This window comes from Aedes albopictus, chromosome 1, assembly GCF_035046485.1.
Source record: "Aedes albopictus strain Foshan chromosome 1, AalbF5, whole genome shotgun sequence".
NCBI lineage: Eukaryota > Metazoa > Arthropoda > Insecta > Diptera > Culicidae > Aedes > Aedes albopictus.
In genome coordinates this window covers 169,942,116-169,957,069 of record NC_085136.1, presented here as the reverse complement: position 1 = coordinate 169,957,069, position 14,954 = coordinate 169,942,116, and the positions used below count along the sequence as shown (strand labels likewise).

The 14,954-nt window shown below is 46.7% G+C and overlaps 1 protein-coding gene across 1 annotated transcript; it reads right to left on the bottom strand.

Moving 5' to 3' along the window:
- Positions 1-2,114: 2,114 nt before the first annotated feature.
- Positions 2,115-14,060, bottom strand: LOC134289791 (uncharacterized). The gene is made up of 3 exons (XM_062856305.1): positions 10,658-14,060; positions 5,769-6,059; positions 2,115-2,485 (listed from the first exon to the last, which is right to left on the bottom strand). Exons 1-3 carry the CDS (start codon positions 14,058-14,060, stop codon positions 2,115-2,117), a joined length of 4,065 nt encoding a protein of 1,354 aa, XP_062712289.1.
- Positions 14,061-14,954: the final 894 nt, after the last annotated feature.

Genomic DNA, 14,954 nt, shown 5'->3' with positions numbered 1-14,954 from the left:
TGTCTGACAATTCTCTGCACTGTCCAGAACCGAAGTTCTAATCAAAACAAGCGGGGTTTTGCTGTCCTTCTCGCATTGCCCCTTTTTCGCTTTTCTTTCAACTCTTTCTTGGCGGGTATAAAGCGTGTTGAACTTCCGCACTACATCAACCTTTCAGATTGGCGGTTCTTTTGTAAGTCTCAAGCATCATGGAGTGAGTCACTATCCTGGGGTCCAAATGGGTGGCTCCCTTCTGACGGTTCGAATTTGATTGAAGACGAATCATTGGCTCCTGGTGTTTGTACCTGTTGATCTTTTTGACTTGCCGCACTAAGGAAACTGTCTGCAGATGCTTCGTCCTGACGACCGCCGTCGTGGGCAGATTCTAAAGTGTTCTCGTATTTGTCTCGTATCCACAGAATGCTGACGAGTTCGCATCTCGCAGATATTTCTTGTTTCGACGATAGATCGCTTCTCCTACTTGAACTTGGTAGTCCCGGTCGTTCAGAACATCAGCTACCCTGCCTCTGGTCCATTCCGTAGTACTTTCTGGCTTCAGCTGTACGTATACTTCTTGTCCAAGTTGCAGCTTAGGCAGCTCTTGCACTGCACGGTCGTGATGGAACATGGATTTCACCTTTCTTGCTTCTATTCCGTCTCTATCTCGATCTGCGTCAACCGGCATGATTTGTAGTTGATGTTGCGGAACCGGAAAAATCCCTCTGGTCTTCCTGCCCATCAGCTTCTGCGTTGGCGAGTAGCCGTCGGACTGTGGAGTGTTGCGCCATTCCAGCAATGCTAGCCATATATCCTTTCCTTCTTGTAGGGCCTTCTTGATCACGTTCTTTCCGATCTTGACCGCTGATTCTGCCTTTCCATTTGCTTCGTGGTGGTACGGAGCACTGGTTGAATGCTGGATGCCGTATTCCTTCATCAGTTTCTTCCATTCTTCACTTGTGAACTGTTTCGCAGATTTCGTGATCACTAGCCATGGAATTCCGAAACGGCTAAAGTTGCGCTTCGAACAGTCAATCAGCGATATTGTTGTTTGATTGCTGATGACGTCAATGTCGAAAAAAATTGATAAGTGATCGACGGTGATCATTGATTGATTGATTTATCTTTATTTGAGAGACTTTCAGCCCTTGGCTGGTTCGTCTCTCTACCACGGTGATCAACAGAATATGCTTCTTTAGGGGAAAGCCGGTATTCGCCTCACACTTTTTGACGTAGTTCCGGATGTGGGCGTTCATGTTCGGCCAGTACACCACCGTTCGCGCTTTTCGTAGTGTAGCCTGTTCACCCTGGTGGATGTAGTGTAAAAGATCCAACGCTTTCATCCGACTTCTGGCTGGAACTACAATTCGTTCACCTCGCAGTATTATCCCATCTTGCATTACCAGTTCGCTGTGGAACGGATAGTACGGTTTCGCGCAATCCACCACCGAACTTCTGTCTTTTGGCCACCCATTCATAATGTAGCCCTTGAGCGTTGCACAAACTTCGTCCTGATCCGTTTCCTTCTTGATATGCTGCAAAAGATCGTCCTGTATCTAGAGATGATGCAGAGTGTTGACCTCTTCCACCGCTTTCCACAACGCTTCCATTTCTTCGCCTTCCGCAATGTGGTCCACATTCACGTTCCGAGAGAGAGTATCGGCCAGAATCAACTTACTTCCCTTAACGTATTTCACATCCAGATTGTAGCGTTGGAGAGTCAAAGCCATTCTCTGTATTCGCTTCGGGGCTGACGAAATCGGTTTTTTGAAGATTGCGAGTAATGGTAAATGGTCGTTTTCTACTATCACATGCTGACTGCCAAATATATACTGGTCAAACCTCTTGCATGCGAACAAAATTGCCAGAGTTTCTTCAGAGTAGCGTAGCTACTCGCGTCACACTGGATCGTGGTTTGGATTCCAGGGTTGAAATATTTCAGAGATGTTATTCGCACAATCTGACTTTTCAGAGCCTCGAACGCTTCCCTGCGGCGTTTTCCCCAAGACCACGTATCTTCTGTCAAGGCATCTCGGAGTTCCACACTCATCTCCGAAAGGTTTGGAATAAACTTCGACATATAGTTCGCGAGGCCCAAAAATCGTTGCAGCTCTGCAGCGTTACTAGGTTGAGGCATTCTACTTATAGCGCTGCACCTCGGAACGATTCAGGCGCATCTTCGTCCGGTTCAGCCTTGTTCCTGTCTGCTTGCAGCGTTCTAACAGAGCAGTAAGATTCTGGTTGTGATTCTTCGCCGCTTCCTGTTCGGTCTTTCCTCTGCCGACGCACAGTATATCATCCGCTAGAACTTCGATTCCTTCCAGTCCTTGTAGCGCTTGGCACAGCTTCTGCTGGAAAACCTCCGGCGAGCACGATCGTCCAAAAGGCAGCCTCTTCCAGACATATCGGTCATAAGGAGTCCAGAACGCCGTCAGCTTGCAGCTTCGGGCATTCAATTCGACATGCCAGAATCCGTTGCGGACATCGAAGGTCGAAAAAACCTTCGCATCTGTGAATACCGGGCAACTCACTGGAACAATCCGTTCCCAGCCATCTTAGCAAACTGCAGTAGAATCACTTGGCATAATACGGAACCTCACGGTGATGGCGTCTTGCTCCGCCAACAGTCCACTCGTCAATGAGCCAGCATCACACTGACGACGACCCCGTCATGGTGCTGGCTGTCACTGATGCTTGCTAGGGGAAATACACGCATGGGAAATGCTACTCAGCTTTGTTCATACCCCACATTCTCCCTCTTCTCCGAAAAAAAAAGTTTTCGACTAGCAGGCTTGTTATTTTTACGCTCAAACCCTCAATTTCGTTCTCTTCATCCTTATGGCACCAATGCAACAAGATACACTTCAAGATATTGCTGTGTGCATTCAAAATGCAAATATCAAATGCGGTAGCACCAAATGCGGTAAGATTTTCTAAAAAGTAACCCGATGTCAGTGGGAGCTTTTGAATCCTAGGTTGGCGGTGATATTGGCTATGGTTGCTACGTTGCCTTTGGTAACATGTGTTACCGCGTTTGCAGCGCATTTGGGCACCGTTTGCATCTTGAACGCACACAGCAATACAAGAATTAAGACGAATGGCCACATTTACTTTTTTGTTTAGTAAACGCACTTTTGTTAATATCGAACCTATATCATTTGATTGATAACTTGCAATGCTAACCAATCATCTATGGGGTTTTGCCGAGCTCCAATAAAATAACTACAACACACACAGTTGGGTGATGCGTCTTCTCTCCTTCAAGCGCACGTCTCGTTATGTAGCCGGCCCTGTTTTTCTCTCACTCAAATCAATCGTTATTCACGATTGCGAAAATTCGACGCATTCAACGAAAACGAACATATTTTGTAAGAATTATTTGTCAAAAAAGAAAAAAAAACAAGAGATTAACGAATTTGAGATTTATCAGACTAAAGATTCCGTATATCATACAACTCCATTTTCAATGCTTCAATGTGACGGTACAGATGGACCATATATAACACACAAATGTCCTTCATTATACGAAAATAGATTCTACAAAACGAGTTCAAAAGAGGTTCTACAACATATTTTCAGTAGATATGTTTTCATTGCGTACTTCGAATTTTAAACTGTTTTACGATATGCAATTTTTATGGGCGGTTTTCATTACACGTCCCTGCATTTTCCTCACGCACAGCTTTCGGCAGTTATCATGCAACGCCATTTCCTTAGACGGGTTTCTTTACACATCGCTGCATTTTCCTGATGCAAACATTTTTCGGCAGTTTTTCAATAACATTTCCTTGGACGGATTTCATTTCACGTCCCTGTATTTTCCTTATGCAGAAAAAATTTTCGGCGGTTATCCAACAACGCCTTTATCTTGGACGGTTTTCACTACACGTCCCTGCATTTTCTTTATGCAGAATAATTTTCGGCAGTTATCCAAAAATGCCGTTTCCTTGGACGGTTTTCATTACACGTCCCTGCATTTTCCTTATGCAGAAAAATTGTCGGCGGTTATCCAACAACGCCTTTACCTTGGACGGTTTTCATTACACGTCCCTGCATTTTCTTTATGCAGAATAATTTTTGGCGGTTATCCAAAAATGCCGTTTCCTTGGACGGTTTTCATTACACGTCCCTGCATTTTCCTTATGCAGAAAAATTTTCGGCGGTTATCCAACAGCGCCTTTACCTTGGACGGTTTTCACTACGCGTCTCTGCATTTTCTTTATGCAGAATAATTTTCGGCGGTTATCCAAAAATGCCGTTTCCTTGGACGGTTTTCATTACACGTCCCTGCATTTTCCTTATGCAGAAAAATGTTCGGCGGTTCGAAACGCCATTAATATGCCCAACCAAAACCCCGAGCAAAAACCAACCCAACCAACCAACGCCGCGAGAATTTTACGGCAACATTCACAATAGTCAAACACCTCGACCATCATGCACATCAACCTGTTTGCATTTACCGTTCAACCGAGCGACAACACGAGCATGTACGATCCGAGGAATCAACGAAAGCGCGACCATCCATGCCGAGCAAGAACATGAAGAAACATGCATGCAATCATCGACCGACCACCTATCCACAGCGTGCTACCAGTCGACAACAAAAATCAACCACGTCACCGCGCCTTTGTTCATGTGTTTGTGCTAGAACCAAGGCTAAAACAGAACGCGGTTGGCATGACAAAAACTTTCCGCGCTCTAGCTTTCGTCAGGAACCGCAGAATTGCAACACCCACTTCACTGTGTTTGCAGCACCACCACACACTTCACACACCAAAACGATTTGTTTTCTCTCACTGTTTTTATGCCAAGTGATTCTACCTATTTTATGATTAACTTGTTATTGATTATGATGCACTCCTGGCAGGATCGCCAATGTGAATACCGGGCAACTCACTGGAACAATCCGTTCCCAGCCATCTTAGCAAACTGCAGTAGAATCACTTGGCATAATACGGAACCTCACGGTGATGGCGTCTTGCTCCGCCAACAGTCCACTCGTCAATGAGCCAGCATCACACTGACGACGACCCCGTCATGGTGCTGGCTGTCACTGATGCTTGCTAGGGGAAATACACGCATGGGAAATGCTACTCAGCTTTGTTCATACCCCACAGCATCCTACAGATCTGGCAAAATCTCCTCCAGCGTCGTCATTTGAAATCTGGGACGCTTGATCACTTGATTCAGCTCCACCGGATCAAGGCAAATTCGCACTTTTTCCTTCCTCACTACAATCACCATGTTGCTCGTCCATTCGGTCGGTTGGTCCACTATTTCGATTATTCCCCTTTTTTCCAGATCATTTAGTTCGCACTTCAGTTTTTCTCTCAAAAGAACTGGAACTCTTCTCGGTTCCTGCTGCTTCGGCAAAGCGCCACTCATTTATATGTCCACTTTTCCTTCCAGCTTTCCATCGCCGTTAAACACTTCTTCATACCTCTTCACTATTCCGTTCTTCCGCTTCCGTATTCTTCACGCCCCTTTTCTCTACCGAATCCCGTTCACACGTGTGTATGTCATGCACACTCACGATTCCCAATGCCACGCACGTCTTGAAGCCTAGGAGGGGCATCTGCAATACTCCCTTTGGAAGCTCGACCACTTGAAACGCCATTTTGAACTTTTTCTCCTTGCTTTGGTGCCGAAGCATCACGACTCCAATCGACGGAATCATGTTTCCTCCAAAACCTTTTGAGTTTGGTAACACTGGCTTCCAAATCGACTGCGTTCCCCACAAACTTCTCAAGCTGGTGTCACGAAATCACATTGCAAGATGCACCTGTATCTACCTGACACTGAATTGCCTTTGAATCTGCTTTTCCGTACGCAAATTTCCACCACATTCACTTTTTCCACAACCGCAATATACTCAGAGTCATCACGACTTTCGCCGTTGTCGTCTACCGTTCTCACTTTCGCCGTACGGTTTTGCCGGTTACGAACCATCTTCCGCTCATTCTCTTCGTCCTCATTCTTCTTCGATCGGCGCACCTTCGCGAAGTGGTTCAGTTTTCCACAGATCCGACACTTCGCGTTATTCGCGGGACAACTGTCGCGGTCTCCCACTATGTGATCCAGTGCTGCAATTTTTCGACAGGCCTTTTTGATAGCGATATTTTGCTGTTTTCATTTTCCCCGTTTTGCTTTTCATGTCATTGTTGTTTTCCGATCAGCAACACGGGAGCGAAATGAAATAGGTACTCACACTCGCACGCAGCGTGCTGAAAGCGAGAGCTGACAGGGCTAAATTTTCATTCAATTTTCTGTAGTTGAGTGTTTTCACCCGTGGTAGAGTATAGGGCACTCACTCTCACAAGCCACCGCTTGAGACGAATGGCCTTTCACCATGAGTAGTGTGTGGATGATTGGGAATTGATCTTGTTGGGTCGCTCACGAATGGAGCTCTCGGACTCTGTCAGTTCTCACATCGAGGAACTGAAAACGACCGCCGCAGTCATTCATTTTCGGCTGAAAAACAGGCACTGAGACTGATATTTTGCAGGACTGATGTGATCCCTTCAGGGCCCATATAGCCGAGGCGGTAAACGCACGGGTATTCAGCATGACCATGCTGAGGGTGACGGGTTCGATTCCCGGTCGGTCCAGGATCTTTTCGTAAAGGAAATTTCCTTGACTTCCTTGGGCATAGAGTATCTTCGTGCCTGCCACACGATATACACATGCAAAATGGTCATTGGCAGAGGAAGCTCTCAGTTAATAACTGTGGAAGTGCTCATAGAACACTAAGCTGAGAAGCAGGCTTTGTCCCAGTGAGGACGTTACGCCAAGAAGAGGAGAGGAGAGGAGATGTGATCCCTTCGTCCACAATATGATGGGCTTGCAACTCTCACTACGCGAATAGAGATAAGTGACATTTCAACACACGAACACTAGCGCAAATTTTTCCTCACACAAAAGTGCACGCCGATTGAAAGGCTATTCAGATTGCATATGCAAATATTACCCAATCGAATTGGGTAAAACGGGTAAACAATGATAAAACTAACGTCCGGGGCAAGAGTGCAAATATTTTCCTCGCAGTTTCACAACTACATCTACTAAAAAGGCATGCATACATTTGAACGTGATTACCTCTATAGTCCATTCTCACTATCGCAATAATTTCGGAGCTTGCTTCAGCTTCACTCGGTTCTTCTTTCACACATATTGCAGCCATACGATTCTCCACCAATTTTTGTGAGCGGCAGACGTCGATTGCATCTTTCAACGTTAGATCTCGTGTTTTCAGGAGCACTTTCCTCGCTTCGTCGGATTGAATTCCGATCACAATACGATCCCGGATCAATGAATCTCGCAAGTTCGCAAAATTTCACGTCTCGGCCAGCTTTCGCAATTTACTCACAAATTGATTTATGTCTTCTTTGTCACCCTGCTTTGTCGAGTTGAAAACAAACCGCTCGTACGTTTCGTTTGTTTGCGGTAGGCAATAACCCTCAAGCGCAGTAAGGATCACCGCCGACGTTGCTTGTTGTGCTTCTGGCAGCAATGTATTGAGCACTTTCACCACGTCTAACCCCAAAAAGTTTTTCAAACAAGGCCACCTTCACTATGTCTGGTTTGTTTTCGATTTCGGCCGCAAGGACGAAAATATCCCACGACTGTCGAAAATCGCGAAACTCTTCAGCCAAATGCTCACTGCCCACATTCAAGAGATTGGGCGGACGTACACCTGGCACACTCATGTTCGCTGCTTTTTTTTCTACACGTACCGCTGACAAGTTGGTGCTGATGTTAGTGGATTCTCTTCCACCATCACTCAATGAGAGTATATTACAGGTGGGGAAGAAGAAGAGATGGCTATGTATTAGTAAGCAAAGAAAAATGTAAACACAAATAGTGACGTCACTATTTGACACGCGTTCTTTTGGGAGCTCGCTTTGCTTGTAGTAGTGACATGTGTCGACTCCGGAACTCACCTTCGATAGGCTAGAAAGGTCCTCTATCCAGCCTGGGTTCCAGTAGCCAACTTTCCAGCACCTTGTCTCACTAATTGGCGGTACACCAATATCCCGTACGTTGGTTCGCCAGCTAGCACCAACTATCGCCACCAGTATACACTTTCCCTTAACGACCAACCAACAGAAGACCGGATGATTTTACCACGATAGCTAACTAAACTACCACCAGAACTTCGACTACGTGCACTTGGTAATTTCGGTTTGTAGTGTAACGTGAAACCCCGGAATTCAACTTAGTACTATATTAACTTAACGTGCGAAATTCAATGTGGTAAATAATAGAACAAAGGGTTGTATAGCGACCGATCGCGACGATTGGTTAGATTGGACTGCCACTGATATCATCATCAGCTCAAGCCAACCATCCTCCGTGCTCTGATGATCGATATCAGTGACGTCACCTCTGGAGAGAACGTCGCCGATCGGCCAGATCAATGTGAGAGTCCTTCTCTAGCCGACCATTGTCCATGGGTTGTTTACATCCACCACATCCATGCCTAGCCGTAGGTAGCCTACCGAAGGCATATACGCTGTAGACGATATCGTTGGTTGCAGGTAGCCGGCAATGTTGAGTCAGTCACAATAGCATTTGCTAAATTATATAATCAGCTTCTACCAGCCGGCTGTAGGTTCAACCGATGAGTCCAGCGTCGTGTGTGGGGGGTGAAGGCCCAAACATTCTCACCCACCCTGAAATTCTTCGAATTTCTGAAAGTAAAAGAAACTCCTCTTCGGCTAGGATTGGTATGGAAGGGATGGGAATGGTAGTAACTAGATTTTTGGATTGAGGTAGAATTCTTGGTCCATGGTAGGTTCCGGTAGAAGGCACACCCTTTCCACCGGGCGTTTGAAACTCCCTGATGCTGTCCGGATGGTTACCACGCGTACAACGCCGTCTAATCCAGGGTGTGTTTGTTCAATTCGACCTAGTTTCCAGCGCATAGGGGGCAGATTTTCGTCACAGATGAGTACCATCTTTCCGACCTCGATGTTGATCGCTGGGCGCCAGCGTTTGATTCGTCCTTGTAGTTGGCTAAGGTATTCCTGTCTCCACCGCTTCCAGAAATCTTGAACTTTCCTTTGGACGAGTTCCAACTGTGTGAGACGGTTCAATGGTGTAGTGGTAACATCAGCTTCAGGAAGAGCTTGTAGAGATGTTCCTATCAAAAAATGCGCTGGAGTGAGTGGCTCCAAGTCACTAGGATCCCCGGAGAGTGCCGTAATAGGTCTAGAATTTAAGCAGCCTTCTATTTGGACAAGCAGTGTGGTCATATCTTCTATGGACAGCGGAGTTTCCCCGATGACTCTTTGGAGGTGAAATTTGGTGGAGCGCACCGCAGCCTCCCAAAGTCCACCAAAATGAGGGCCACTTGGCGGATTAAAGTGCCATGTGATGCCTTCGTGCAGACAATAGTTATTCACCTTCTCTTTATGATCCTTGTCCTTCAGTAATTTTAGAAGATCTCGAAACCGATTCCTGGCACCGACAAAGTTGGTTCCATTATCTGAAAAAATGTCCGTGCACTTCCCTCGTCTAGCAACAAATCGTCGAAGTGCCTGAATGAACCGGTCTGTTGACAAATCTGAGACCAGTTCTATGTGTATCGCCTTGGTTGCAAAGCATATAAAAATGGCGCCGTAAGCCTTCACCGCCGTACGCCTAGGGCCTGGTCGAACGTATATTGGTCCGAAAAAATCTATTCCCGTGCGCGAAAATGGACGGGAAACCGTTACTCGCTCTGCTGGAAGCTCTCCCATAAATTGTTTTACAGGAGACGGTTTTGCACGGAAACATTTATGGCAGCTATGAACAACCTGTCGAGCGATGTTCCTCCCAGCTAGTGGCCAATATTTCAGACGGACGGTGCTCAGCAACAGTTGTGGGCCAGCGTGAAGTAGACGTTCATGGTAATGTTCTACAATCAGCCGCGTCAGTCTATGACCTTTCGGAAGAACTATGGGATGTTTGACGTTGTTAGACTCTGCAGAATAGTCTAAACGACCGCCGACGCGAATCAGTCCTTCTGACGATATCTGTGGGTGAAACCAACGCAGCGAAGATTTCGATGATACGGGTTCTCCTACCGATAAAGCCCTCCATTCTTCAGCCATGGTTGTTTTCTGAACTCGTCGCAATATGGTACATTCTGCCTCCTTGAGGTCCTCTGTAGACAGAAACGCTGCCCCTCTATCCGTTCTTGGTTTTCTTAAAAGCTTAATCAATCGTTGCCATATTGCTGTAGTTCGAACTAAAGTGGAGAATGACGAAAACTTGGCAACATATTCTTCCATGAAGTCTTCAGTAGTAGTTGCTGTGGCTGCCGTCACAGTACGTCGTCTTTCCGCATCTTCTGCTTCTGAAACATGCAAGTCTGTTGACTGTGGCCATTCTTCCGAGTTTCTCAATAGCCAATCTGGACCTTGCCACCAGAAGCAGTTTTCCGCAATGTTTTCGGGTGTAATTCCTCGAGATATTAAATCTGCTGGATTTTGAACTCCAGGAACATGCCTCCATTCGTGGTCCTCCGTTAGACGCTGAATTTTCGCCGTCCTGTTTCTAACGTATGGGCTCCAGGCAGACGGTGTTGCTGCTATCCATCGTAAAACGCAAGTAGAGTCCGTCCAGAAATATGCTCTCACAGGAATTCGTATGGCTTGGCTAACCTTTTCGTGTAGTTCTGCTGTCAGAAGCGCCCCACACAGCTCCAACCTTGGAATGGTTTGAAGTTTCAAAGGTGCAACCTTTGATTTCGACGCAAAAAGTCGCACCAGAACACTTCCCTCGCAATCTTCGCTCCGAACATAGATGCATCCACCGTAAGCCTTCTCTGACGCATCTGAAAAGCAATGCAGCTCCACTTTCACTGCCCTCGGAATGATTACACATCTGTTGATCTTGATCTGGTTGAGAACTGGCAGTTGTGGATGATAGTTTCGCCATGTCTCACCCACCGTTTTGGGTAGCGATTGGTCCCAGTCCAGTCGTTCCCCATCTTCGTCCCTTATTGTCCACAGAAGCTGCATGAACACCTTGAAGGACGTAATTGTAGCTCCAATGAGACCAATCGGGTCAAACAGCGTAGCAATCACCGACAGAACCTTCCGTTTAGTAAGCGGTTCCAGATCAACCAAACTCGGGACGGTAAATTGAAAGCGAAGAGTGTCCGTTCCCGGCATCCATGTTAAACCGAGTGTTTTCACCGATGGATCTGGATCCAAGCAAATCTCCTTCGTTGATGGGATCGCTAAATCTTCTTGTAGAACTCCGTCCAGCGCTTCTAATTTGTTGGATGCCCATTTGCGAAGCCTAAATCCTCCAGCCTTCATGAGATCCTGCAACTGCGTTCTCATGTTCACTGCCTCATCCGCGTCGTCTGTACCGGTTATCACATCATCCATATATGTATCCTCCCGTACTGCCTTGGCCGCTAGTGGAAATTTTCCTTCTTCATCATCCGACAGCTGTTTCAAAACCCTGGTCGCCAAATACGGAGCCGGTTTTGTACCGTAGGTGACAGTTTTCAGCTCATACGTACTCATTTCTTCCTCCGGTGATGCTCTCCACAAGATAGATTGTAACGGTCTGTCCTCCTTACAAACCATAATTTGCCGGAACATTTTTTCAACGTCCGCAACAAGCATCACCTGTTTCGTTCTACTCCGCATAATTATTGATCGTAGATCATCCTGGATGATTGGCCCCACCAGCAGTGCATCATTCAACGTCACCCTTGTCGACGTCTCGCTTGAAGCATTGAAGACCACGCGAACCTTGGTGGTCATACTAGCTTCCTTTACAACTGGATGATGCGGTAGATAGCAGCGTCCCGGCGAGACTTGATCAACCTCGACCTTATCCATATGGCCAAGCTGGAGATACTCCTCCATGAAAGAGCAGTACTGACTACGAAGATCAGCGTCCTTTGCCAATCGGCGCTCGGTACTTTGAAGACGGCTAATTGCGATGTTTTTCGATTCTCCTATCAACCTCAAAACCTCTTCATTTTTCGGTAGAGAGACTGTGTAACGGCCATCTTCCCCACGTTGAACCGTTCGCACGAAATGCTCTTCACATTGTGCTTCTTGTGGTGAATAGTTCTTCGTCGTTCCAACTTCCTCACTGGACCAAAAGCGAGCTACCAACTCATCTAGGGCTTCAGATGTCGACATATTGCAACTGATATTCAGCGACTGACTAGGAGTAGACACACCACCACAAACGACCCAACCGAAGACTGATTCGTTGAGAGCCGGCAAATGTTCTCCCAACAAAATCTGCTGTCCATTCCTAAAGAAATTGAAGAATGATTCAATTCCTAGGACCATGTCCACGTTCATGGACACATTGAACGATGGATCAGCCAATTCGATTCCATCTGCTAAGTTCCATTTCGCGATGTTGATTGAGGACGTCGGCAGATTGACCGTGACCTTGGGTAACACAAGAAAGCTCACGCGCTGTGAGAAATCCGTCACTCGCGATCGAATGGTAGCTTCAATTCGCTGCCTGACGCTGGTCACCGCTTGACCAATCCCATGGATCTTGATGTCTACCTTGCTACGTGTTGTCTTCAATCGCTGACTCAATCTCTCCGTTACGAAATTACTTTCCGAGCCCGAATCCAGGAGAGCTCGTGCCGGATAACGATGTCCACTATTGTCTTCGACGATAACGATGGCTGTTGCCAGCAAAACCTGCGCACTAAAGACCGACCCAAGAGCCGTTACAGTGTCACTAGCCGCCATATTCGAGACTAACGAAGTAGACGTGCTGGAATTGATCGGAGCATTGGTTCTCGTAGTAGTGGGGTCTTGTACTTCCCTCGGCGAAGTAGGTTTCGGAGATTTCGAAGCCATCGATGACCGAGCAGAGCTATCCTTGTCCGGTCGGAAACATACAAGGGAGTGGTGTGGACCTTTGCAATGCCTGCAGGAAAATTTAGACTGGCACTCCTTCGCGTGATGTCCGGGTTTGAAGCAGTTCCTGCAGAGAGATTGATTTCTCAGGACTGCTTCCCTCTCAGGTATCGGCATCCGCTGGAAGTCACTGCATTGGAATAATGGGTGGTTGGCACTGCAAGCGGCGCAACGTCCTCCCGGTGTTTGTACGGTACTGAAACTGGTTTTTACTGAAGATGCCTTGGTCCTCACATATTGCTGAGATTGAGAGCCGCTCCTCGTATCCACTGACTTCGCCGGAAGTGATTCCAGCATGCGGATGCGACGTTGAAGGAATTCAGTCAGTTCCTTTACCGTGTCCTGTTGCTTCGCAGAAGAGAACTCCTCCCACCCCCTGCGCGTCACAGGGTCCAGTCGCGCGGAAAGGAGGTTGACCAGCAATAAATCCTTGTAGTCTCCGGGTTGGATAATTTGATCCAAAGTCTGCACTATTTTTTCAAAGCCTTCCACGAGTGTATGCAGATCCGTTGAAGATTCCTTCGTCAAGCTGGGAAGCTTGAAAAGAGCTTGAACTTGGAGTTTCTTCAAGTGCTTGCTGTTGTCGTATCGCTTTTGGAGTAGATCCCAAGCAATTTTGTAATTCGCCCCAGTGATTTGGAGAGAATCAATTAAACTCTTCGGTTCGCCCTGGAGACATCCCTTGAGGTAGTAGAATTTCTCTACATCGGGAAGATCTGCCTTGGAATGGATGAGAGAAGAGTACAGATCCCGAAAACTGAGCCATTCCTCTATGTTCCCACTGAAGGTTTGAAGCTTGATCTGAGGCAACCTTACATGATCAAGGTTCCCAAGTCCAGACGTGTTTAGACCCCTCACAGACTGGTTCAAGTCCTCTGGTTCCTTTTTCAACTTAACCTTTTCCAACAGGAACGCCTTCGCTTCGTAGTAGCGATCACTAAACATCTGTCGCTCAACTACGTAAGGGTTCTCCTCATCATCGTGGTTATCGTGAGTTTTGATCTCGATAAGATATTCCGAGAACCGTTCCCACAAATCGTCGAGCCTGTCCAAACGGACAGTAATCTGGCTGGCGGTAGCATCCGTCGGAAACTTCTCGACGAACTTCCAGATATCATTGAATGAGAGTATGACGTCATTAAACTTTGCCACCAGCACCTTGTACGATGCTTGACTCCTCGACATGATGATCCTCGAAGCAGTCGATGTTGAACGGATGAAAAGTGATGGTGTAGTATTCTGTGTTAAGTGCCTAGCTTCGCTAGGACATATACTGTGCTTAACTGACCTTAGACGGCGTTAAGTGGTTCCCGACGCGCTCTACCGTATCCGTCAACGAAAATGTTGGTCCATCAACGTCGATGAATTGGAATCTCAAATGTGGGTTGATGAGCAGAGGAGAGAGAGTAAGGCGGTAGTATCCAAAAGGTTCACTTCGGCTGCACATATACCGTTCAACTCACCTGACAGAGTGAACAGCGTCACAGGAGCAGCAGTGATATCGAATATCCCCAAATAGGTAGTAATCGTTACATCAAATTGGGAATCAATTCTTGGTAGTGTTCATCAAATCGGTTGTTGTGGTGGTTAGAAAACTTGACTATCACGCCGAGGACCTGGGATCGAATCCCACTCCCGATAAACTCACAAAATGTGAGTTCTTCCTTCGGAAGGGAAGTAAAGCGTGGGTCCCGAGATGAACTAGCCTAGGGCTAAAAATCTCGTTAATACAGATAAAAAAAAAAAATGAGTAGGGTGGTAATGAACGAAAGTTGTGTAAGTTTGGAGAAATGCCTAGCCTCGACAAGATATACACTAAGTATCCTAATAATTACCTGGAAAACCCTCAGGCGGCGCAAACTTAGTGTTGTCCACCCAGTCCGATGCTAGAAGAAGTTACCCTGAATCCTTAGTACAGGAAACCAACAGAGTAACCATCAATCCACAGATTGGCTTGGCTTGGGTACGCGCCAACAGCCTATTCCTTTGTCCACGAATTCTCCTATTCTTCGGTAGGCAGGATGGCGATTTGCTATTATAGCTTCGATGACAATAGCGACATCCGCGGTGCCACTCAAT